A 24529-nucleotide genomic window follows, 5' to 3' on the forward strand; every position below is an offset into this window, starting at 1 on the left:
GTAAAATAAGACCGGGTCTTATATTAATTTTTGCTCCAAAAGATGCATTAGAGCTGATTGTCAGGCTAGGTCTTATTTTTGGGGAAACGTGGTATTTGGTTCTTTGTATTTAATAACAGCATGTCTTGGGGATCTTCTCATGTTGACACTGATCTACCACACTCTTGAATTCCTCCTGTATAGTATTCCATAGTACAAGTGATCATGCTTTGTTAACTGTTTCTCTGATGATTGTCATTTAGATGTATTTCATTTTTTCCACAGCATTATAAACAACACTGCTTTAATATTCTTGCATGAAGCTCCTTGGACACTAGAGTCAATTTTAAACTTAAAATTTTAATTGATACGGCTAAATTGTTCTTCCAAATAGTTTTACTTGTTTACACTTTCACAAGAGTATATGAATTTCTTCACACCTTTGCCCATTTTATGTTTTTCACCTTTGCCGATTTAGTAATATAATCTATAATTTTTTAATTTTTATTTTGCTAAATGAATGTGTGTGAAATAACATCTTGTCTTATTTTGTTTTTCCTAGATTACTGAGTTGAGGACTTTTTTTTTGTTGGTATGTCTATTAGTCATTTATAGTTCCTGCTTTGTGACTTGCCCATTTTTTCTATTGTTGTCTTTTTCTGTTGATTTGTTGGAATTTGCCTTATGTAGATCAAAAAACATTTTATCCCATTCTTGTCATAGAGAAGGTTTAAATTTTCATGAAATCACATTTGTAAATCTTTTTTCTTCATGGCTTTATTCAGATTAAGTACTTTTCTTTCTGTTGATAAATTGCTGGATTTTTTTTTTTTTAAGGAGTGTTGAATTTTATCAAGTGACTTTTTACTGTATGACTAAAGGAGTGATCATAATAATTTGTTAATATAGTGAATGATTTTAATGAATTTTTGAGGCTTGAACCTTCCTTAAATTCTTTGGATAAAATGTATTTGGTCATGATTTATTATCCTTTCAGAAAACTACTGATTTCAATTTGTTATTAATGTATTTGTGCATTGTACTATATAAGTTATATAGAAATTTTCTTAATATATCTCTTTAACGTATCGACTAGGTTGTGCCTGAACGGAAACAGTAGGTGGGGAGATTGTTTATAATAACCATCTACTAGGAAAACTGGTACTAAGAGCCTGAACAGAGTATTTTAAAGGTGCCCCAAATCACCCAGGTCTTAACAAAATGTTTCTAGTCTTGACTTATGTAAAGAACAAAAGATATGGTTTATGATGATCATGATTGAGTATGAATAATGATAAATTACAGAAAATTATGAAATTATTAACTCATAAGAATTGTAGTGTCTTTTTCCTTTTTTTCTTTGTTCCTCTCTCCCTCCCTCTTTTCCTTCCTCCCTATCACTTTCCCTGCCTCCTTCCTCTCTCATTCTCTGCTTTTTCTTTTCTTTGTAATTTTTGATGTTGGTGTTATGTTGTCTCATAGAATAATTTAAGTTTTTCTCCTTTGCTAAACTCTGTAATGGTTATAATAGCATAAAAATGAGTGGTCCAAAATTACTCGGTGCATGTTTCTTGGTGAATGTTTTCCAATTAATTTAACTGAGTCTAGCAATTTTTTTTTTTTAAAGCTGTTGTTTTTTTTTAAGATTTATTGGGGGAATATTGAAGAACAGTGTGTTTCTCCAGGGCCCATCAGCTCCAAGTCGTTGTCCTTCAATATAGGTGTGGAGGGCACAGCTCAACTCCAAGTCCAGTCCCCGTTTTCAATCTTTAGTTGCAGGGGGCGCAGCCCACCACCATGTGGGAATCGAACCGGCAACCCTGTTGTTCAGAGCTTGCACTCTAACCAACTGAGCCATCTGGCCGCCCCTAGCAGTTTTCTTAAGATACATGTTTGACTGCCTTGTAGTTTTTTTCCATAGTTATTTGTATGTTCAGATATCTATCTGTTCTTAAGGGAATTTTGCTAATTTATAGTTTCTTAGAAAATTGCCCATTTAACTACGTGTTCACCTTTTTCAGATTAAATATATGCTGTTTTCCTATAATTAAAAACTCTAAAATTATTTTTTCTTCTTCTGATGTTACGCATTATTTTCATTCTCCACTTCTCCACCCTTTTCTCAGACTTGCTGAGCAATGGTCTGTTTTATTGGTCTTTTCCATTCTAGGATGTGATCCAGGATGTGCATTGCATTTAGTTGTTTTGTTTTTAATGTCATTTAATCTGGAACATTCTATCAATTTTTTTTGTGTTTCTTGACTTTGACATTAAAGAATAGGCCAGGTATTTTTTTTCTTTCTCCGAATAGCCCTCGATTTAGGTGTATCTGATTAGATTAGTTCAAGTTATACATTTTTGGTAGAAATAGCACAGAAGTAATGATGTGTTCTTAGTGCATTGTATCAAGAGTCGTCTGATGTTTGTTTCCAGTGATGTCTGCAAGGCCTTCTGCACTTTGAAGTATTATTTCCCTCTGTAATTAATAAGTAATTTGTTTGAGATGACATAAGTATCTGTTCCTCATCAACTTTCCACCTTTGGTTTTCTTTTTTTATTCTGTTTCTAGTCTGCTATGTTGAAAGCTTAGTTTATTTCAGCTTTTATTTTTAAAAGTACTTAAGATTATAAATTTTTCGTAGTATATCTCTTTAACAGATCGACTAGGTTGGGCATGAACGGAAACAGTAGGTGGGGAGATTGTTTATAATAATCAGCTACCAGGAAAACCGGCAGTAAGAGTCTGAACAGAGCATTTTAAAGGTGCCCCGAATCACCCAGGTCTTAACAACATGTTACTGGTCTTGACTTAAATAAAGAACAAAAGACACCGTTTATGATCATTCGGACCAAGTATGAGTCAGGATAAGTTACAGAAAATTATGAAACTAAGTTTATTCCTTTAGTGCCAGTGGTACCTTGGGACTTGTTTAATATACAACTATCTCAGACTGTATTTTTATTTTATTATTTCAGGAGCAGCGGCAGAGGCATGGAAGAATCCTTTTTCAAGTTGGTTTACTGCTATGCTCCACTGCTTTGGTGGGGGAATTTTATCCTGTGTACTGCTTGCGGAGCCTCCATTGAGGTTTCTTGCAAACAACACTAATATATTACTGGCATCTTCAATCTGGTAAGCTGCTATTATGATGAATGTTTTAACAGTTGTTCTATAAATTATTAGTAAGTGAAATATTTTTCTTTAAAAAACATTTTATGTCCTTTAAAAGTTAATGCATGTGCAAGGGAAGGGACCCAAATAATCCCAAAGGTTTTAAGTGTGAAGTCTGTCTCTTTCCACTCTTCTTCCTCATCCTCTCACAGAGGCAATCATTCTTACCATTGTCTTCTGTATCTTGAGTGGAAGCATTTCAAAGTATGAAAGGACATGAAATATTTGGCCGCAAACAGTTTATCTTGTGAACCTAACCCATACACGCAGATACACTACAGGATAAAATCCAGAATGTGAGCAACTACACAAAAAGTCCAAGTGATTATGATTCACGTACAGTAATTGTCCTTGTCATACTCTTTGTGGGATTTTTCAGCGCCTTGTGAGATTTAACATTAATTTGTTTTGAATTTAGTTTTCAAGAGCAGAAGAAATGTTAGTAGAAATTGCTTTGAATTCTTGCAAATCAAATGTAGTTATCCTTAAGAGGATAGATTCATCAAATTTTAAGTAAGTGTAATACAGATCGGAGTGCTTTGTTATATATAAAGCGAACACTGCTTTTGATTAAAAACCATATCAATGAAATTTATAACTTACACATGATGTAATGCAGAATTGTACACCTGAAATCTATGTAATTTTACTAACAATTGTCACCCCAATAAATTAAAAAAAAAAAAAGAAATTTATAACATGTTAGAAACATGTTATATTTAAAATTCATTTTTATTGTGATACCTTTTAAATTAATATGTAACTAGTCATAAAAGGGAATATTCTAAATAGTAGTAGCAATGGAAAAAAGTAATAGTGAGAACCTATGGCAGTGGAAACTAGTAGGAGTAGAATAATAAATTTGATAGCTAATGTTTATTGAGTTGTTACCATATGTCCTCTAAATTCTTTATATTCATTTTTTATATTTAATCACAGGAGTTCTATGAGGTAGCTATAATAATTAAATTATTTCCATCCGACAAATGATAAAATTGAGGCATAGAGAAACTTGGCTGAAATTTTCATTTTTAGTAAGTGTTTAACCAGGATCAAAACCAGAAAGTTTGACTTTAGAGGCTTGACACTTAATAGCCACCGTCTCTCATAGATTTGTTTAACCATTAATTACAGTAGTTTAACCATTAAGCATATACTCTTCCAGTTGCTATGTGTTTTGAAAGACTTCCTCAAGGACTTTTATTTCTATAACAATATTTTAAAAAAATATTAGCATTTTGGAGAATTTTTAAATGTGTTTCAGATGCTGAAACTATATAAAAAGTAGGATATCCAGAATCTGACACTTTCCATGACTTCCACTTGGACTCCTACATACTAATTACCACTGTTTCTTGCATGGACAGTTGCAGTAGCTTCCTAAGTGGTCCAGCTGGTTTTTTCATTATCCCCTGAGTCTGTTCTTCACATAGCAGACAAAGTGATTATTTTAAAATAAGTTAGAACACACTATTCCTATGCTCAATAGTTTATCTTACTAAGAACAAAATCCAAAATACTTAATGACTTAATGTGGCCTATAAATGCGACAGAATCTTCCCTCCCACTCTCTTTGATGTGATGTCTTCCCACTCTTCTCCTGCACATGCTCAGCCACATTGGCTTTGCCGTTTCTTGAACACTTCAGATGTCCTCCTACCTCAGTCCTTTGTGCTTGCTGTCTTCTTTCTATAATGGTTTTTGCCCAGAAGGGCCGTATTTTTTCAGAGAGGTTGTCCTTGACGGCAATAGCACCTCCTCTGCCGTGACTCTCACATCACCCTTCTTCATTCTTCTCAGACTGATTACTACCTGACATACTATCTGTTCATTTCTTTTCATGTTGGTTTGTCTCACTCCGCTAGAATAACAGCCCATCAGAGCAGGGGCTTTGTTTTATTAACCATGTACCAAGTACTTTCAGGGTTCAGTACATACATTGCTAAAGGAATGGGCTGCTGTGTATTGTAATCTAAGGGATTTCTGTAATTTTGAGTAGCAACAAGTTTCAGGTGTTGATTTGTTGATCCCTTAAGTGAAATAAACTTGTTTTTCTATAAATACATGCTTCTTTGGCTTAAACTAAAAGGTATGTTAGAAATGGAAAATGAGAGATGCATTTTTATAGAGGTTTAGTAGTATAGTATTTAATTATTTGTTAACCTCAGATCTTTTATTATCCCCCTTTTACGTACCGTGTTTCCCTAGCCGGACCATTAACTCTAATGTATCTTTTGGAGCAAAAATTAATATAAGACCTGGTCTTCTTTTACTATAAGACGAGTCTTATATAATATAATGTAATGTAATATAATACCGGGTATAATATAATATAATATAATATAATATAATATAATATAATATAACATAGTATAATACTGGGTCTCATGTTAATATTGCTCCAAAAGATGCATTAGAGCTGATGGTCCAGTGAGGTCTTATTTTCGGGGAAACACGGTAATAGGAAATTGAGGCTGAGAGGGTTAGTAAGTGGCAGAATCTGGATTTCAACTCAGCACTGTGAGCTTATTAAGAGGAATTTTCACTATAAACAATATGTTTTTTTAAATTAAAACATTTCAATTAATATTGACTGGGTACAAAAGAATGTAAAATATGTGAAAAGTATAAAGAATTGTGATATAATAAAAACTTGTGTATCCATCATTTAAATTAAGAAAAAATTTCCACTTAAAACATCTTTAAATTATAAAGTGAAAATTCAGAAAACCACAAAAAACAAATACATGGTCTAATGAATTACTGTAAGGTATGTCACTGTAACCACTGCTGCAGTCGACAGAGCTTTGCCCTCCATCCTAGAAGAGCCTTCTGTTGTGTCTCATTCCAATCATAACCCCTTCCCACCTTAAATAACCATTACAGTAGCACACCATTATCCTAACTTCTATGATAATCACTTCCTTCTTTTATTTTTAATTTATTTTATTTTTTATTGGGGAATACTGGGGAACAGTGTGTTTTTCCAGGGCCCATCAGATCCAAATGGTTGTCCTTCAATCTAGTTGTGGAGGGCACAGCTCGCTGGCCCATGTGACAATCGAACTGGCAACCCTGTTAAGAGTTCGCGCTCTAACGCTCTAACCAACTGAGCCCTCCGGCCGCCTTGATAATCACCCTTGTATATTTTTATTTTGTCATCCATGTGTTCATCCATAGACACTATAATTTAGTCATGCCCATTAAAAAATTTGATGTCTCTTAAATCTCTTTTATTTTATAGGCTCCACCTCCATTCCTTTCTTTCCCTTATAATTTATCTCTTGAAGAACCAGAGCCATTTGCCATGTAGAGTTTTCCATAGTCTGGAGGTTGCTAATTGCATACTCGCGTATCATTATGTTCTTCTGTTCTTTGTATTTCCTGAAAATTGGCAGATGGATCCAGAATCCAATTCAGATTCAGGTTAGATCCATTTAGTAAGACCGTAATAGGCCCAAAATGTCTGATTCGTTTTCTTTTTAGTGACATTAGCACTCTTTTACACTTACTGACTATATTAATTAATTGGGAATTACAAAATTTTAATAGTCTAATATTATCTTTTCTTCTTTTGTATTAGTTGGGATAGTATTATAAATTGTAATTCCCACTAATCATCTATTATTTGGTTATTGTTTCTAAGCCTTTTCAGTGTACAGAGCTAGGAAACAATACGGATAAAATAACTCATGAGTTCATATTGGAATGTCTAAATCAAATATAAGACCATAGAGCTTTCTTTGTTACATATGTATCTCTTTTCTTCCACATTCAGAATTTTGGGGCCGGCCGGGTGGCTCAGGCGGTTAGAGCTCCGTGCTCCTAACTCCAAAGGCTGCTGGTTCGATTTCTACATGGGCCAGTGGGCTCTCAACCACAAGGTTGTTGGTTCAATTCCTCGAGTCCCTCAAGGGATGGTGGGCTCCGTCCCCTGCAACTAAGATTGAACACGGCACCTTGAGCTGAGCTGCCTTCCGGATGGCTCAGTTGGTTGGAGTGCGGGCTCTCAACCACAAGGTTGCCAGTTCAATTCCTGGAGTCCCTCAAGGGATGGTGGGCTGCGCCCCCTGCAACTAGCAACGGCAACTGGACCTGGAGCTGAGCTGCGCCCTCCACAGCTAAGACTGAAAGGACAACAACTTGAAGCTGAACAGCACCCTCCACAACTAAGATTGAAAGGACAACAACTTGACTTGGAAAAAAGTCCTGGAAGTGCACACTGTTCCCCAATAAAGTCCTGTTCCCCTTCCCCAATAAAATCTTTAAAAAAAAAAAAAGAATTTTGGTTCTGAAGGGCATAAGATATGATAGCATTAGAATATTCCAACATTACTCACTTATGCACTATTATACTCTATTATGCACACAATACGCAATAATTTTGGATTAACGGTACTAGTACTACCACTGATATGATTACTGAAAACGTCAATTTTTTTTGTATGTGCACTTTTCATTCTCTTCCCATTTTTAAAATAGATGTACTCCACTGTCATAGTGACAGCTATTACATACTATACACTCTTCTTAATCCTCATTCAGTCTTAATTTTATAGCTAACTGTATAGTTACTGCTTATCATCAATCCTTATGTCTTTGTCTCGCTAGTAATTTGGGTTGTCTGAAGCTAATTCTATAGTAGATTCTTCAGGAACTGAATTCTCACATGCTGATAAGTTTGTGTCTTTTGTACTTGAAAGTGAATTTTACTGTCTACATATATAAAATCGATTGGATCATACTTTTCTATCTTTGAGTATTTTAAGTGTGTTACTCCATTTTTTTGTGCCATAAAGCATTCCTGTGAGAATTCTGACGATCATTTAATTTTCTTCCCCTTATAAGTCACATAATTCTTTTTTTCTAAGTGCCCAAAATATATTTTTGCATTAAAATCTAATACTTTAAATTAAATATACCTTGATGGTATTCATTCTGGGTCAATATTCTTAGGTATGTGGTAGGTTCTTTTTAGTAGCTACACATTTTTTTTTTTTTTGGTTTCAGGTGTACAAAACAATGTAATAGTTAGAAATTTATCATTTATAGCCCTCACGCAGTGATAACCCCCCTCCCCCCATCTACTACCCCTCTGACATCGCTCACAGCCATTACATTTCCACTGTCTATTCCTAATGCTGTGCTCCACTTCTTGTAACTTTATATATATATATATATATATATATATATATATATATTTATATGTATGTATGTGTATATATATATATATATATGTATATATATAAAATTATAGTTGACATTCATTATTGTTCAGCTTCAGCTTCAGGTGTACAGTGCAGTGATCAGGCATCTACATCATCCCTGAGGTGGTCTCCCTAAGGAGACAAGTGTCCATGGATACCCTACAAAATCTTTACGACGTTATTGATTACATTCCCCAAATTGACTTTCGTCAGTTCCCCGTGGCAATCTTGTGGTTACCGATTGTGCTTTCTAATCCCCTCACCTTCCCGCTTATCCCCACCCATTTACCAACCCTCAGTTTTTCCTCAATGTTTCTGAGACTGTTTCTGATTAGTTCATTCATTTATTCTTTTCTTTAGATTCCACATATAAATGAGATCATGTGTATTTGTCTTTCTCTGTCTGACTTACACACAGTTTTTTAATTGATAAAGTTATTTTACTATTTGTGTTCTTTCTTTCCTTTCTTCAGGAACTCCTATTATTGGTATATTGTCTCTTTGCCTTTCTCCAGTGAACCTTTTTATCTTTTTTTAAAATTTAAAATGTTTTCCAGGTTCACATTCTGTTTTTTGAAGGCACTGTTATATTTATTTCTCTTTGTTTTCCTTCTAGTTTGGTCTTCATTAGTGAATTTTTTCTTCCTTATTTTTTACCTGCATATTTTATCCTTAGTTCTCAGTTTTTCTAATTCTGATGTATGTTGTGTTTTTTTTTTAATGTGTTGTTCTTACTTTCTTAATGCCTTAGCTTGTTTTGAAATAGTAGTTGTAGTTTGGGTCTGTTTTATGGATATACTTTCCTGAGTGCTTTCACTGTCTGTAGGGATTTATTCTGTTTTTTTTTTTCTTATAATGAATTCTAATGGGATTTGACCTTGATACATTTCTATTGGTCATTTTTATGGGGAATTAAGTTTCTTTAACTTCTAGCATAAGGTGGAATTCAGGAAAGATTTTATGACTTCATAGAGCTCCACCTCTGTTGTTTTTATATAGTGTTCAAAAGGTGATGGCCTGGATTCTGATATTTCCTAGGTCTTTTTCTTTTTACAAGTTTGTTCTAGAGCTTGTCTTTCTTCTGTTGTTCTACTATATTCGGTGTTGATTCTATATGCTGTTTCTTCTCATTATGGGGTTTGTTCTAGAAGACAGGATCAGTTTTGAAAGTTCATGGGGACTAAATTGATCCAACCCCTTCAGACCTTCTTATCATGGACCTCCCAGTTTCAGCTATTGTTTTCCAAATTGGCCTGCTGTGCTTTCTAGTGAATACCCATCAGCTGTTCTGGAGTTGTTTTGTTTCTGGATCCATTAGGTGGCCCCTGGTTGCTTTGTTTTCTTTTTCCTGCCAAGCAGTGTAGGTTTTGTAGGTCTTGGTGAATTGTCTCTGCCCACCTCCATTTTGGGATTTGAAGGGATACCTAGTCACATAGTTCTGTTGTAAGTGTAGTGAATGGGATTTTGGTTTTGCTATTTAGATGCCTTGTCTGCTTTATGTGGGGATTTGAAGAGATCAAAATCTTTGCAGCCACTGCTGCTATCATCTTCCCAGAACCCTTGCCATTAGTTTTGACATCCCCTGTGAGTGCACTCTATGTTCACATGACAAAATTGCCTAATGACAGTTCTCAGAATGTATCCCCATCGTTGAGTGACACATGACTGTATGTAGTTCTCTGGGACTTGTCTTTTTCACTCAGTATTATGGTACTAAGATTTATCTGTGTTTTTGTATGTAGTACATGCCCTCTCACTGCTGTATAATTCATTATTTATAATATCTATATTTCATTCTTCTGATGAGCATTTTTACTTGTTCGAGTTTTCTTGGTCTTTACTAAACAATGGAAACCACTGATGTAGTATTTACTATGTCCCAGACACTTTTCTAGGTACATACATTATCTCACAAGAACCCTGTAATTTTATTCTCATTTAATAGATGATGTAACTGAGGCCAGAAGGGTTAAATAACACCCAAGGTATCACAGATATCTGGTGGTTGGAGCCAGACTTCAAACCTAGGATATCTAGTCCTTTAGCCTATACTTATGTTGTAGATTGTTTTGGACTCTGGAAATACAAATGTCGTCTCTGTTCTCACAGACAATATAAAAAAATGATACTTGCTTAAAACAGTATATTTTACTATTTTAAAGTTTAAATGTTGAGAACATATTTGTAATTTTTGCTCATCTGATTTTAATTTGAAAGAAAAAATTATGTTTGAAACGTACGTTACACTCGAGCAAGCTAAACTAAGGGATTCTGTGAGTGCACTTACTAGAAAGGTCATTTTTAGTACAATCACTCGGAATGTTCACATCTGGAGATTAGCACCATCTACTGGCAAAGGGAAACAACTGTTTGGAAGGCAGTGTACACTTCTGTAGGATTTTTATTTTTGAAAACTTTCTGGAGGAAATAAATATTTTGTAATTTTTCTTTGTATTGATTTTTGTATCCCAGTTGGTTTTCCTTAAATTTCCAAGTATCTGTTATATAATGCATATTTGTATAATTGAGTGCATTTTTATGAGGAAAAATACAATAATAGGTATAGTTTTACAGGTCTGTCATCTTGCAATAGTTTTTTTCAAAGCATATGAAGTTATTAATTTGTTGGAGTAGTAAGAGCAAAGCTGTCATATTGGACTAATGTGAACTGTATTTAGTGAATAGTTCTGTTTTGGCTTAGTTAATTAATACTGTCTTTGATAGTCAGAGGGGTGGAATCAATAGAGTGAAAACAGTTCTCAGTGACTAACCATAGGAAGCTTCTTTCTGCTCAACTCTTAGTATTAACCTAATTTCTACTTTTATCTTTCCTAACTAAACTGGTTTAGCTTTCATTTGTCAGTGGCTTAGCATCCTGTTTGTATCCTATTTTAGACTAACGTCTGTTATTTAGCACTATTCTTTGTCATTTTTTTCCTCTTCATTAACCTAAGTGACTTAAAAATGTATGAGAAGTCAGTTGACTTCTCATTCAATTTCTTGTCTAATAGATTCCATTTCTTCTTTTCTGATATGTTTTCTTTGGGTGCTTTACAAGTTAAGATTCCTTAGGTGTAACAATTTTAGTTAAAGGTGGAATGATAATTTTTACAGAAGGAGGGACATGAGGATTGCTTAATGAGTGTTGGTTGAGTGATTCATTAAAGGAATTTTAAAAAGCTAACTGTGGTATGGCCGGATGGCTCGGTTAGAGCACGAGCTCTCAACAACAAGGTTGCCGGTTCAAGGTTGCATGGGATGGTAGGCTGTGTCCCCTGCAGCTAAAGATTGAAAACGGCGACAGGACTTGGAGCTGAGCTGCACCCTCCACAACTAGACTCAAGGACAATGACTTGGAGCTGTTGGGCCCTGGAGAAACACACTGTTCCCCAATATTCCCCAATAAAATTTATTTAAAGGAAAAAAAGCTAAACTTGTGTTATAGAGAAGGAATGGTTGGTTAGGGAGTCATTGGTCGATATATTTACTTGTAAGTCTACTGAGCACCATTAAGAATTGTTCTTTTGCCCTGTGACTATTTAACACTTGAAACAAAAACTGTTTTAAAATATTAGCTTATTATAGGTCTACTTTAGAAATAGCTTATTAAATAGAATAATTATTTATTAAAAAATAGGAATAATTACAACATTTAGATCGTATGCCATAATGTCACATAGTTGAATATAAAAAGTCCAAGATTGCTTTTGTAATAGTATAGGTTTTTAACTACTGTTGAAGATACCTACTGTTGAAGATAGTGTAGAGAACGAAAATGGGGTCATTTGTGTTCTTTTTGTTTTGTTGTTCGTTTTACTTTTGAAACCAAAGCCCCCTTTCTTAATCTAATTTACAGTGGGTACCAAAATATTTTTATTTTATTTAAAAATACAGCTTAAAATTGTTTATTTAAGTGAAACTCATTCCCCCTCGCCCCCCCCAGTACCCAACCGACTTCCTGGAAATCTGTTACTTAAAGAAAAAATTATATAGAATCTTTGAAAATATTACAATGAACATGTAAAATTTTTAAATCTACCAGGCATTTTCAAAAAGCTTTTTACTATCAGATAATTTATTCCTTTTCCCCAAACTCTTTTAATTATCAACTGATTCTTTGATAAATATTTTGTATTTTGCCTCCAGATTAATTGTAAATGAATAATTTAATTCAGGACTACTTTTCATCATACTGAGTGAAGGGACAAGATGAATGATTCTTGCCATCTTAGGACTATTATAATTTATTATGAGCATTGCGGCCTTTATATGTTATAAAGAAAAGTGTATAATAAAGAACTATGTTGAGGCATAGGAACCAATTGTTTAGTTCTACAGAGCCATTAGAATTTTTTCTGAACTGAGAATATTAAATAAAACTCCCAGAGTCAGTATATACTGGTATTTGAGTGGGACCTTAAATGATAGGAAGGAATTGGTAAGTGGAGACAAAGAGGAAAGAGTACCTCAGGCTGAACAAACCATTGCATCTTGTAATGGGTCTCTGAAGCAGTATTTTGGCAAATAGATTTCATATTCCATGAATACTTTTGGGAATTATTACTTTATGAATCATGAATTGCAGTAAGATTAACAACTTTTTTTAGAAGAAACATAATACTTCTTTCATGCAGTATATGCCACATCACTCCATTAGAAAGAAGATACGTTCTGCTTTAAGCACAAAATTATCTGCCAGAGAGTATTTTTGGGAATGGGGGGAGGGGAAGTAGTGTGTTTTCCAATTTAACACTACTGCTAAACTATTTGAACAGATACTTAGAACAAATGAAGCTTCAAAAAAAACATAATTCACCTGAGGATAAGTGAGTTATTTTCAAACTAATATCACAATTTAATTGGTTAAAACTTAAGCTTACTCAACTAAATGGAAGAACAAGCTTCATATTCTTTCAGTTGTATGAAAATATGTGTTTCCTTAATACAAATCTCTCTCCTTGAGAACTTTGTATAGGTTACAGTTTATGTATTGCACAAAGGAGCACAGGTGAAGATGTTAGTGGTGTTGAAATGGAGCCCTTGCTCAGCTACCGAAGGCCCTTTTCTCATTCCTTTTTCCAGAGGAAAAAGTCTATTTTGAGAAGTCTTTTCCCTAGAAGTGATTATGTGTTTGCTTTATTTTGTTAGTGGATTCAGCACTTGACTTCTCGAAGAGTATCAACACAAATTAGGAGATTAGTATAATAAATACTTTTCGCATATTTAGAGTATTCAGAAGTCTAACCAAGATGAAATTCTTCTCTGATCGTGACTTTTGGGCAGACTATTATATGTGATTCATGTGATTAAAAAAAACTACTTCACCCAATTTGTGATTTTGAAGTCAAATTTCATGTTTATATGGATTTTATGTTCATGTTTATATGTTTGTTGTATTTTACCAGATAGTTATTGCTAATATGCTGGATTTTTATTTCTAATCTTCTGATTCCATTTATGTATTAAAATATTTAAATTTTAATTGCAGGTATATTATTTTTTTTTGCCCATGTGACCTCGTTTCCCAGGGCTATTCTTTCCTACCTGTTCAACTCATGGCTGTAGGAATGAAGGAAGTGACCAGAACTTGGAAAATAGTAGGTGGTGTCACACATGCTGATAGCTATTACAAAAATGGCTGGATAGTCATGATAGCTATTGGATGGGCCCGAGGTAATATTGACAGTATGTGTTCATATAAATATTGTTACTGGTATATTATGACTACCGAACATTTCTCTAGTTACATTAATGGGGACTATATACTTTAATGACAGTCTTTTTGGAGGATGGAAGCCTTATTTCTGTTGGCTAGTAAAGTTAATTCAAAACTAGCGCTTTTCACTATTAGCCATCAGCCATTATTTTGAGCCTGACTGTCATAAAACTTTTATGATTGGTTTGATTAGCAGTCCCAGTACCAGAGGGATTCATAATTAAGGTGTAATGCCACCATAAATAAAATTAGTTTACATAAGAAATTATGTGGTGTATGGGGGGAGAATTTGCTCTGGTTTTTTCCTTTTTTTTCATCCTAAATAACTGGAAATGATAAATATGGTTGATTATGGATTCATGTTTACTTTGTATCACTTACTTTTATTGTTGAGTTCTTTTATATGTAGGAATGGAGTAAATTTCTCCAATCTCTTGTTATAGTATATTGCATCTAAAACTAATATGAAGGAAGGAAATGATAAAGCAGAGGGTTTTATTTTTCAGGTCTGAAACAAACCTCTAACCAATTTTCACCTTAATTATGATACAATAGACAGTTGCCATGCTGGTAAAAGGGAAGAATTATAATGTCAGTGCTATAAATGTACAAAGCAACTTTTTTTCTTGTTCCCCAAAATTATATTTGGGGGATCCTCTTGGAATTTCAGTCAGGAGATAAAATTATGGCTTTGTGGCACATATTTTCTCTAGAACATTTGGCTAAATATTTTTGTTTTCTTTTCTTATTTTTAGGTGCAGGTGGTAGCATTGTCACAAATTTTGAGCAGTTGGTAAAAGGACGGTGGAAACCACAAGCTGATGAATGGCTGAAGATGTCCTAGTGAGTTGGTATAAACTATACTGAGCCCCGGATTTTTATCCTTAGATTTTATTAAATTTCTTTTTAAAAACATTTTGGGGACTCTAAATATGTATTAAATATAGGTGAAAAGATAAAACCATGGGAAGAAAACCAGGAATCTTGATTCTTTCACAAAGTTTGCTCTCTCCAATATACTTGGTAAAATAAATATTGATGCCTTTCTCTGTGGGTTCCCCCCTTAGAAAATAAAACCAAACAAAAAACTTGCGAATTATTGTAGATTTGTGGGAAGAGTGTGTATTTATGGGGAGGGAATTACATAGGAACAGACTTCTCTGGATGGAAATGAATCAATGGCAGGCTCTTGGCATTTTCATTAATGAAATCACCCAGATTTCAAAGTATGCATAGTTCTGTGGCTAAAATGTCAAGCTTATGGGAACAAATCAATACAGTGTCATAAAGCCCTATTACGTAGTTGCTTTAAAAATGAAAGTTGAGCTTAATTGCATATAAAAATAAGAAAAAGATGAGAAGAAATAACCCACTCTACACTTGTAAGATGCAAATTATCTTTTATGTCCACTTAAGAGAATCTAATTGTTAGATGTTTTCTAAAGATACTGACCCAATCTTAAGTCACAAATGTATCCCTGATGCACCTGAAAATGAATAGAGAAATATAGTTACTGTTCCCACAATTCGAGAAGGAAAAGACTTAAGGAATAGTGGCCATAATTAGCCAAGGGAGGAAAGACTTCATGTGACAATAAGCTCATTAGACTGGATTGAACATTAAGGTTGGGAAGCAGTATGGATGAGGAAGTGTACGTTTGAGGGAACCAACAAATTCCAGGATATTTAACTTGGAAAGTACTCCTTAAAGCTTGAAGGAGGTAGTTTAGAACCAGAACAAAGGAGACTTTGGTTGATAATAAGTTATAAATAAGGCATTAGTGTAATTAAGGGGAACTATTTCTCATTTGAGTTCATGCCTTGAAAATGACTTTTATAAACCATTTCTTGGGACTTTAACACCGAAATCAAATTTGTTTTTCCTCTGTTCAAAACCTTGCAGTGACTCCCGCAAGTGGCTTACAAGACCCTCCATGATCTGCCTCTCTCCCCCACCTAATTTGCTTTGACTTCATCTCTTATTATTCTCTCCCTGTTCACTGCACTCTATTCTTGAAAAGGCCAGGTGTGGTCTGGTTTAACACTAGCTTTTCTCTTTGCCTAGAGTCTTTTTTCTCAGGTGGCTAACTCACTTACCTGCTTTGATCAAAGTATTTTCTCAGAGTTCACCTTCTCAGTGAGGACTGCTGTGTTCAGAATTGGAACGTTTCCCTCTATTTTTCTGTTTTCTCCCACAACATTTATTATATCCTATAATTATTCATTGTATTTATTCTCCCCTTGGCTTACCCCTACACATCAAAGAATACAAGATGCCAAGGACAGGGAATTTTGTCTTCTGATTGCTGTTGTATCCCAAGCACCAACCACATAGACACGTAATAAATATTAGATGAATGAATGATCAACAATTTGTCAGGCAAGATACTTAGATCATCGGTCAATTATGATATTTTGTATATGTTTGTATATATTTCAGCTTTCATATATCTGTTACCAAATACTGTTGTATAGTAGAGAAAACCTATTTGGTCTTAGAGAATTTATATATTTTCATAAACAGGATATTGGTACAAATATGACTGTAAAGGTGCTGGTGAAGGAGGGCCTAGAGGGAAATGAGGACATAATATTAAAAACTGGAGGAGAGATGATAGAGATATATAGTGGCAGAAAACTGAGCTGAATTGTGGAAAGCATAACTTGTAAGCAATGAACTTGGATATTTAGCTGAGGAGATTTTGAAGCAAAGTGTTGAAAGTCTGGACTAGTTTCTCCTGGCTGCATAAAATAAAGTCTGGGAGGAAAGAGTTGAATTGATGGAATACCTGCTAAACAAAGGAACCAAGACTTGATGGTTTGGGAAATTCTCAGCCGATCCAGATGATATCTTTTTATGAAAAGATGATAAAATTAGGTGATTTGTTGTTAAGAAAGCCTGCTGTGGAGAGAAAGTCAAGGGTGTGGCTGGAAATTTTTACTAGTCTTAAAAAGAGCTTAGGCAGGTGACTAATGGATCTATTTGTCTATCACAGCAGAAAACAGGAATAGAGATGAGAGTATCCAGGAAAGATCTTGAGTAGTGGCATGGATCCCTGTGCCATACACAGGAGACCCACAAAGTCTTTGAAAATGTTCTATCAGCAGAAACACTGCCAGCTTGGACTGAGAGGGACAGAGACAAGATGAAATAAAAGAAGGCTGTCAGACTCCCAAAATTCTACAGGCAGGAAACAGGCTTATAAAACTGCTCAGCTGCAAACATGTGCTACCCTTCAAAGAAAAGGAAGAATGACTTTAAGGTGGGAGCTCTGGACCTAGAGACCTGAAGCCAGGTTCACAGGCTGGTGTCAACAGGTACAAAGGCCAGAGCCATGAGTGCAGAGTTTGGAACTACGCTTAGAGGACAGGGCCTTGAGCCATAGGATTATCCCAGACCTGAAAGCCTAATGGAGTTGCCCTGCTGGATTTTGAAATTGCGTGGGACCAGTGACCACGTTCTTCCTTCATTTTCTCCCTTTTGGAATGGGAATGCCTATAACTGTTATCCTATGCCTATCCCACCACTGTATTTTGGAAGCAGATAGCTTATTTACCAGTTTCACAGGAAACTATCGTAATAAGGATAAGGATTTTCTAAATGCTTCTTGATCTTCCTAACCAGTCTCACTGACTTTTTCCTAAATCCCAGCCCTTCTCCAATACCTTACCCCAACTTATTGTCTACAGTCCCTGTCCCTCGGATTCAGTGCTTCAGAATTTGTGCTCTGAAAGAACACAATCCCAGATGGAATGTGTGTGTGCTAAGGGGTGCCCATGACGAGGGGCTGCGGTGCAGAAACCAAACTATTAGAAACGAAGAGCAGCAAAATGGCATTAAAACGAGCCTAATTTCATTTGTTTTTTATCTTCTCCTGTTAAAATGTCATTTGGTGTACATTTCATATTACAGTTGTACATGTATATAATTTATAAATTAATTGATACACATACATTAGGGAGTGTCTTAAGATGCTTTTTTACCAATAGGGATGTACAGTCAAAAAGTTTAGAGACCACTTTTCCAAAACGGGTGCTGCCCAATCATTGTTAAAGCAAGGTCCGAGCTCCTGTTACCTAAACCAAACCCCGTTTTGAACTCAATCCTTAGCTTGTCATAATTAAATAAATAACTTGTTTTTCATAAAATGGCTTTAGGGACTTTTAAGTATGTCATATTTTGTGGTGTGGCATTCTAAGGGTTTGTTCTTTATCCTTTTCTACTTGTAATCATAAAGAGCTAGATAATAATCTGTTACTGAGATACACTTTAAGTGTGGTAAATATATGACATGAAAGTTGTGCTTCTTATTTGTAGATTGACATTGTATTGTAGACTTGAAACATTCAGCGTTAATTTATTAAGATATTAGCTAGTGGTAATATTCTGTGCTGAAGTTAGCTAAGTAATGTACTGAAGTTGACTGTTCTATGAGAGCCGTTTGTGTGTATCTCTTCATTCTACATAGCAGCCTTAAGTTGGTCATGATGGGAGTATTTACACAGTGGAAATGAGAAAATGTTACAAGTCAGGGCTTTATTTTCCTTCCTGGACCCCACCCAAGGAGGCTGTTTAGCATTGTAAGGTTTTTCAGGACTAATCTGCTTTTCCCAAACCATGCTGTGGAACATGGGACTTTCAGCTCCTTTGTGAAAAGGTGTTATATGGTCAAAGTATTTTAGAAATATTGCATATAGAGATGTACTCTTTTTATCAGACTGTCACAGTGTGTGTAAACATTCTCAAATCTCTGCTACTTTATCCTGTGAAGAAAGGCATTTAATTTTATATGACTTAGCATTTCCAAAACTTTGTAAGTATATTCATAGAACTCATTTTTGTGTTATAACTATTAATAACTCATTAAATTAATAATTTTCAGAGTCCTCTCTGAGAAATATAGACATAGATCATGTTTATTATGTACTAACTTAAGGTGTGTTTTATTTTCAGCCCTGCCAAGGTAACGCTGCTGGGGTCAGTTATCTTCACGTTTCAGCACACCAACCATCTGGCAATATCCAGGCATAATCTTATGTTCTTCTATACCATGTTTCTTGTGGCCACAAAGGTAAGACTTCAAAGTAGCAATGGAATCAGTATTACAAATTCTGTGTAACCAGTATTCTGTGTATGAGGCAAATAACAGGAATATTTATTTTTATTGTTATTACAGTCTAAAAAGATGAGTTTGGGGGAGTTTATTCAGCACATCCATGACTTTCTGAAACATAGCTCTCCTATGATTCCTCCTTTGGTTTATGCTGAGGCTATCAGGAAAGACTAGCAGATACCTTAATAGTATATTGGAGGCCAGAGAGTAGGAGAAATAGCCAAGGCTGATGAGGTACTGTGGATGGTGGTGTCTCTTTTGTAAAATGAGGTACTTGGGTGGATGTTCTCTGAAGTTCCTTTAAGCTTTAAAATTTTGAAATTTAATATTAGGACATGTTTGTGGTCAATCTCTTCTATTATTATTGTCTAGTTGGAAGCTTTATTTCTTCTTGAAGACAGAAGATAGTATGACATAAGATCTCAGGTTTTAGAGACGTGTAGTCTTAAGTTCAAACCTAGTTTTGCTCTCTAATCCCTGAACAGGCAAGTGTCTCTGAATTCCGATTTCCTCATCTTCGTTGTATGATTGTTGAGAGGACTGGAGATGACATATGTCATTGTATCACTGTGTCTGACACATCTTATGAATTTTATTTGCAGCTGTATCATGAGGCTAATTCTGATAATTGTTGTTCTTATCATTACTAGATAGTGTTCCCTATTCACAGCTAGACAATTGATTTTAAAATAAGATTATTTAAGCCTAGAGAAATGTTATAGCTAACTCTATCTTAGTCTAGATACTTTTGGCTAAAATCTTACCTACAGGATTCTTAAAAGGAAACAGTATATATATTATATACATTTGTATTTTAGAAAGAACCAAGTCACTGTAGGGACCATCTATTTGTGTTTCAGTAGTCTCTGCAGTGGAGGTGACCTGTGGCAGTGATTGAAGTAATGCAAATATCTGAGGCAGAATCTCTTCACATGTGCCCTCCTTCCAGTCCTCACATTTTGAGCTGTATGTATTTCTTTGTACCGGCTTTACTGAAATACAGTTAACAACCGTACAATTCATCCATTTAAAGTGTACAATTCAGTGGTTTTCAGTATCGTCAAAGAATTGTACAACCATCACCACAATCAACGTTAAACATTTTCATCATCCCCAAAAGAACCTCATACCCATTAACAGTCACTGCACTTTTTCCCTCTATCTTCCTAACTGTAGGCATTATTTTGCCTATTCTGACATTTCATGTAAATAGAATCCTAACAATATGTGGTCTTTGACTGTTTTCTTTTCACTTAGCATGATGTTTTTGAGGTTCATCCATGTTGTAGTGTGTACGCGTATCAGTATGTTATTCCTTTTTATTGCCAAATAATATTCCATTGAATGGATATACTACACTGTATTTATCAATTGATGGATATTTGGGTTGTTTTACTTTTTGGCTAATATAAATAATGAGCTATGAACATTCATTTGCAAGTTTTTATGTGGACATGTGTTGCATTTTTCTTGGGTATATCATATAGGAATGGAATTACTAGATTATATAGTAATTCTTTGTTTAACCTTTTGAGGAGCTTTTGAGAAATGAACCAAAGTGGCTTCATCATTTACATTTCCAGCGCAATATCTGAGAGTTCTAATTTCACCACATCGTTACCAATGCTTGTCTTTTTTATTAGAGCCGTCCTAGTGGGTGTGAAGTGGCATCTCGTTGTTATTTTGATTTACATTTCTCTGATGGCTAATGATGTTGATCAACTTTTCATGTGCTTGTTGGTCATTTGTATATCTTCTTTGGAAAATGTCTATTCAGCTCATTTGCCCATTTTTAATTTTGTCATTTATCTTTTTAATATTGAGTGTAAGATTTCTTCATATATTCTGGGTAATAGACCCTTATTAGATTTCTTCTTTTTTTTTTTTTTTTTTTTTTTTTTTTTTTTTAGAATAACAAAAAAATATTTTACTAAAACAAGATTACAGAAGTTTCCAGACAAGCCATACAAAATGGTCACAAGCTTTTTTCTTGAAGGGAAGAATTCTACACTTGACAGCAAAGTCACAATGTTATCAGTGAGGCTGTGATGTTTGTTTAATGTTCCCATTTTGGTTCAAACAATCAAGCTTGTCCATCTACAGCGTCTAAATAAAGTTAGACTTGGCTAGAGAGCATATTCTAAAGAACTGGTTAGCTGCTTTAACCAATGCAATTAGATCACCGTAAAAGGCAGGGGAAGGAGCCCATAAAATTAAAATAAAAACCACCTCCCCCCTCAAAAAAATAAAACAAAGAAAACACCCACACCCCTGCAGCTAACCCCGACACTACCTTCATTCACAGTGCTTTATACTTAAACCATGATGAGGGAAATGAATAGAAGCAGAGAGGGGCCACTGCTTTTAAACTTTTCCCAACAATCCAGATGACACTTCTAGCCTCTGCTCATGCTTTACAACAGTGAATCAGGACAAGACAAAGATTTGCTAATGTGCATTTAATCACCAAAGGACTGAAGATGTCTGGGCTTTTATTCTGTATGTTTCTAAGACTGTGTCCATTAAATGCAAACAAAAAAGGAAGAAGTCTGGCAGAACAGGAGAAATGATGAACACTGATGATCAGATCGATTTAAATATTATTCATGGCATATAGCCTAGTCCATGCTCTAGCTGTTTCTATGGCTTGGGCTTCGTTGGTCTTCCACTGCTCCGCCACGTCATTTGCTAACGGGTCGTCGGGGTTGGGCGCACTTAACAAGGCCTGGATGGATAGCAGGACTGTGCGGATCTGCAGCGCTGGGGACCACTTATCTTTCAAAATATCTAAACATATTCTTCCCAACTTGTCTACATTAGGATGATAAATTTTGGTCATGAAACGTACTTTAGGGGCTGCCATGGGGTATTCTTCTGGAAGGAATAGTTCAAGTTTAAAAGTCCCTCCCTCAAAGGGGAATCTTGGGGGCCAGCAATGACCACATGAAAATAACGGGCGTTGCTCTCATCTGGTTCTGCTTTAATGCCGGGAACTGGTTCTGCCAGCAAACGCTGAGTTTCCTTGATGATCCTACGGGCAGCCCGGCCATCTTGTCAGATCCCGAGTTCGGCCTCTGGTCTCGACTCCGCTATTAGATTTCTGATTCTCAAATGTTTTTCTCCTCTCTGTGGGTTGACACTATCACTTTTTTTAAATATAAATTTTATTGGAGAATATTGGGAAACAGTGTGTTTCACCAGAGCCCATTAGCTCCAAGTCATTGTCCTTCAATCTAGATGTAGCGGGTGCAGTTCACTGGCCCATGTGGGAATCGAACTGGCAATCCCGTCATTCAGAGCTCCTGCTCTTACCAACTGAGCCACAGCACTGTCACTTTTTTGATAGTGTCCTTGGCACAAATTTTTGATTTTGATGAAGTCCAATTTACCTATTTTTTTGTTGTGTATGCTTTTGGTGTCACATCTAAGAAACCATTGCCAAATCCATGGTAAAAAAAGATTTACCTCTATGTTTTATTCTAAGAGTTTTGTAGTTTTAACCCTCATGTTTAGCTCTGTGGTCTATTTGGGGTCAATTTTTGTATATGAGAATATGGTATCTCCATTCTTTTGCATGTGGCTATCTAGTTGTCCCAGCATTTTTTTTAATTGAAAAGACTATTCTTTCCCTCATTGAGCTGTTCTGGCAACCTTGTTGAAAATCAGTTGACTATAAATGTACATAAGGGTTTATTTCTGTACTCTCACTTTTATTCCATTTATCTGTGTACCTATCCACACGGTCTTAATTATTTTAGCTTTGTGGTCAGTTTTGAAATTGAAAAAATGTTAGTCCTCCAAGTTTGTTCGTCTTTCTCAGGATTGTTTTGACCATTCTGGGTCACTTAAATTTCCATACGAATTTTAGAATTTAACTTGACAATTTCTGCAAAGAAGGCCAGCTCACAGTTTCTCACAGCTCACATTGACTCTTTCTCCATAGAATCAATTTGGGGACTATTGTCATCTTAGCAATGTTAAATCTTTGAATCCATCAACACAGGTGTCTTTCCATTTATTTAGGTTCTTCTTTAACTTTTTTTCAATGATATTTTTAGTGTCCAAATTTTATGTTTCTCTTGTTAAATTTATTCTTAAGAATTTTATTCTTTTTGATGCGATAGTAAATAGAATTGTTTTTTATAATAGTGTCATTTTTATATTGCAAATGTTTAGAAATAAAAGTGGTTTTTGTATATCAGTCTTATATCCTGTAACCCTGCTGAACTCCTTATTAGCGATAAGTTTGTGTGTGTGTGTGTGTGTGTGTGTGTGTGTGTGTTTGTGTATGGAGTTCTTAAGATTTTTCTATATTCAAGGTCATGACATCTGCCAATAGAGATGTGTTTACTTCTTCCTTTCCGATCCACGTATCTTTTATCTCATTTCTTGCCAGTTGCCCTGGCTGGAACCTGCAGTACGTGTTGAGTAGAAGTAGAGAAAATGAACATTCTTGTCTTCTTCTTCCTGACCTCAGGGAAAACGTGTTCAGTCTTGCACTATTAAGAATGGTATTAGCTGCAGGGCTCTTGTAGCTGCCCTTTATCAGGTTGAGAAAGGTAGTTCTCTTCTACTCTGAGTTTGTAGAGTGTTTTTATCATGGAGCGTTGGGAGCTGCATAATTTTTTATTTTATAACTTTGATCTTTAAAGAAAATGAACATATATTGTGAGTTTGGTAAGAATAAGTACTAGTTATCTATTAAATTTTTAGAATTGCAAGGGTCACTTTTCATTGAAGGCCTAATTTGTGGAATAACAATGAGTTTTTCTTCCAGTTATTGCCTGATATATAGTTCTTTGTTATAACATCTAAATATAAATACCACATTACAAAGTGGTAATGAAAGAGATACTTTAAAATAGAATAACATACAATATTGAACTTTTCTCATAATATTCCTCAACATTTTCCTAATTAGAATATTATTCCCCTAATTAGAATAATGTTCCCCAACATTTTCCTAAATATCCACCAACTTCTAAATAGAATATTCATTTCTGACTCATCCATTTGCCCAAATTCCCTTTAGATTTATACTGATTTTTAAATGGCTTGTCATTTGTTTCTGAGTAGCTACAGTGGTTTTTCATTTCTTAGATATAAAAAAATGAATTGACAGAATGTGCAGAGAAAAACTTGGCAGTAATTATTTTTCTTTGCTCTTTCTTGTATTATTTATATAGTCAGAAAATTTGCGTTTTGTGTTTGTTTTGGGTAATAATCCAGCGTGTTGGCATATACACAGATGCTAAAAATACAAGAATAAAAATAGTGAGATGTATGAGAGACAGAAAGTCAGTGGCCCCAGCATTGCTTATCCTCTAGTATCTCTGTAATC

At 35.0% G+C, this 24529-nt stretch overlaps 1 protein-coding gene and 1 pseudogene across 1 annotated transcript in view; one reads left to right on the plus strand and one right to left on the minus strand.

Annotated features, from left to right (window-relative positions):
- TMEM38B (transmembrane protein 38B) overlaps positions 1–24529 on the plus strand; it is a 52395-nt gene that overhangs the window by 9316 nt on the left and 18550 nt on the right. The window contains exons 2-5 of the mRNA XM_033121959.1: positions 2956–3112; positions 13847–14031; positions 14830–14917; positions 19029–19146. Of these exons, the coding sequence (XP_032977850.1) occupies positions 2956–3112; positions 13847–14031; positions 14830–14917; positions 19029–19146 (548 nt within the window). The remainder of the gene's footprint in view (positions 1–2955; positions 3113–13846; positions 14032–14829; positions 14918–19028; positions 19147–24529) is intronic.
- LOC117031471 (ubiquitin-conjugating enzyme E2 N-like) lies at positions 21706–22238 on the minus strand (annotated as a pseudogene).

This window comes from Rhinolophus ferrumequinum, chromosome 12 (genome assembly GCF_004115265.2).
Source record: "Rhinolophus ferrumequinum isolate MPI-CBG mRhiFer1 chromosome 12, mRhiFer1_v1.p, whole genome shotgun sequence".
Classification (NCBI taxonomy): domain Eukaryota; kingdom Metazoa; phylum Chordata; class Mammalia; order Chiroptera; family Rhinolophidae; genus Rhinolophus; species Rhinolophus ferrumequinum.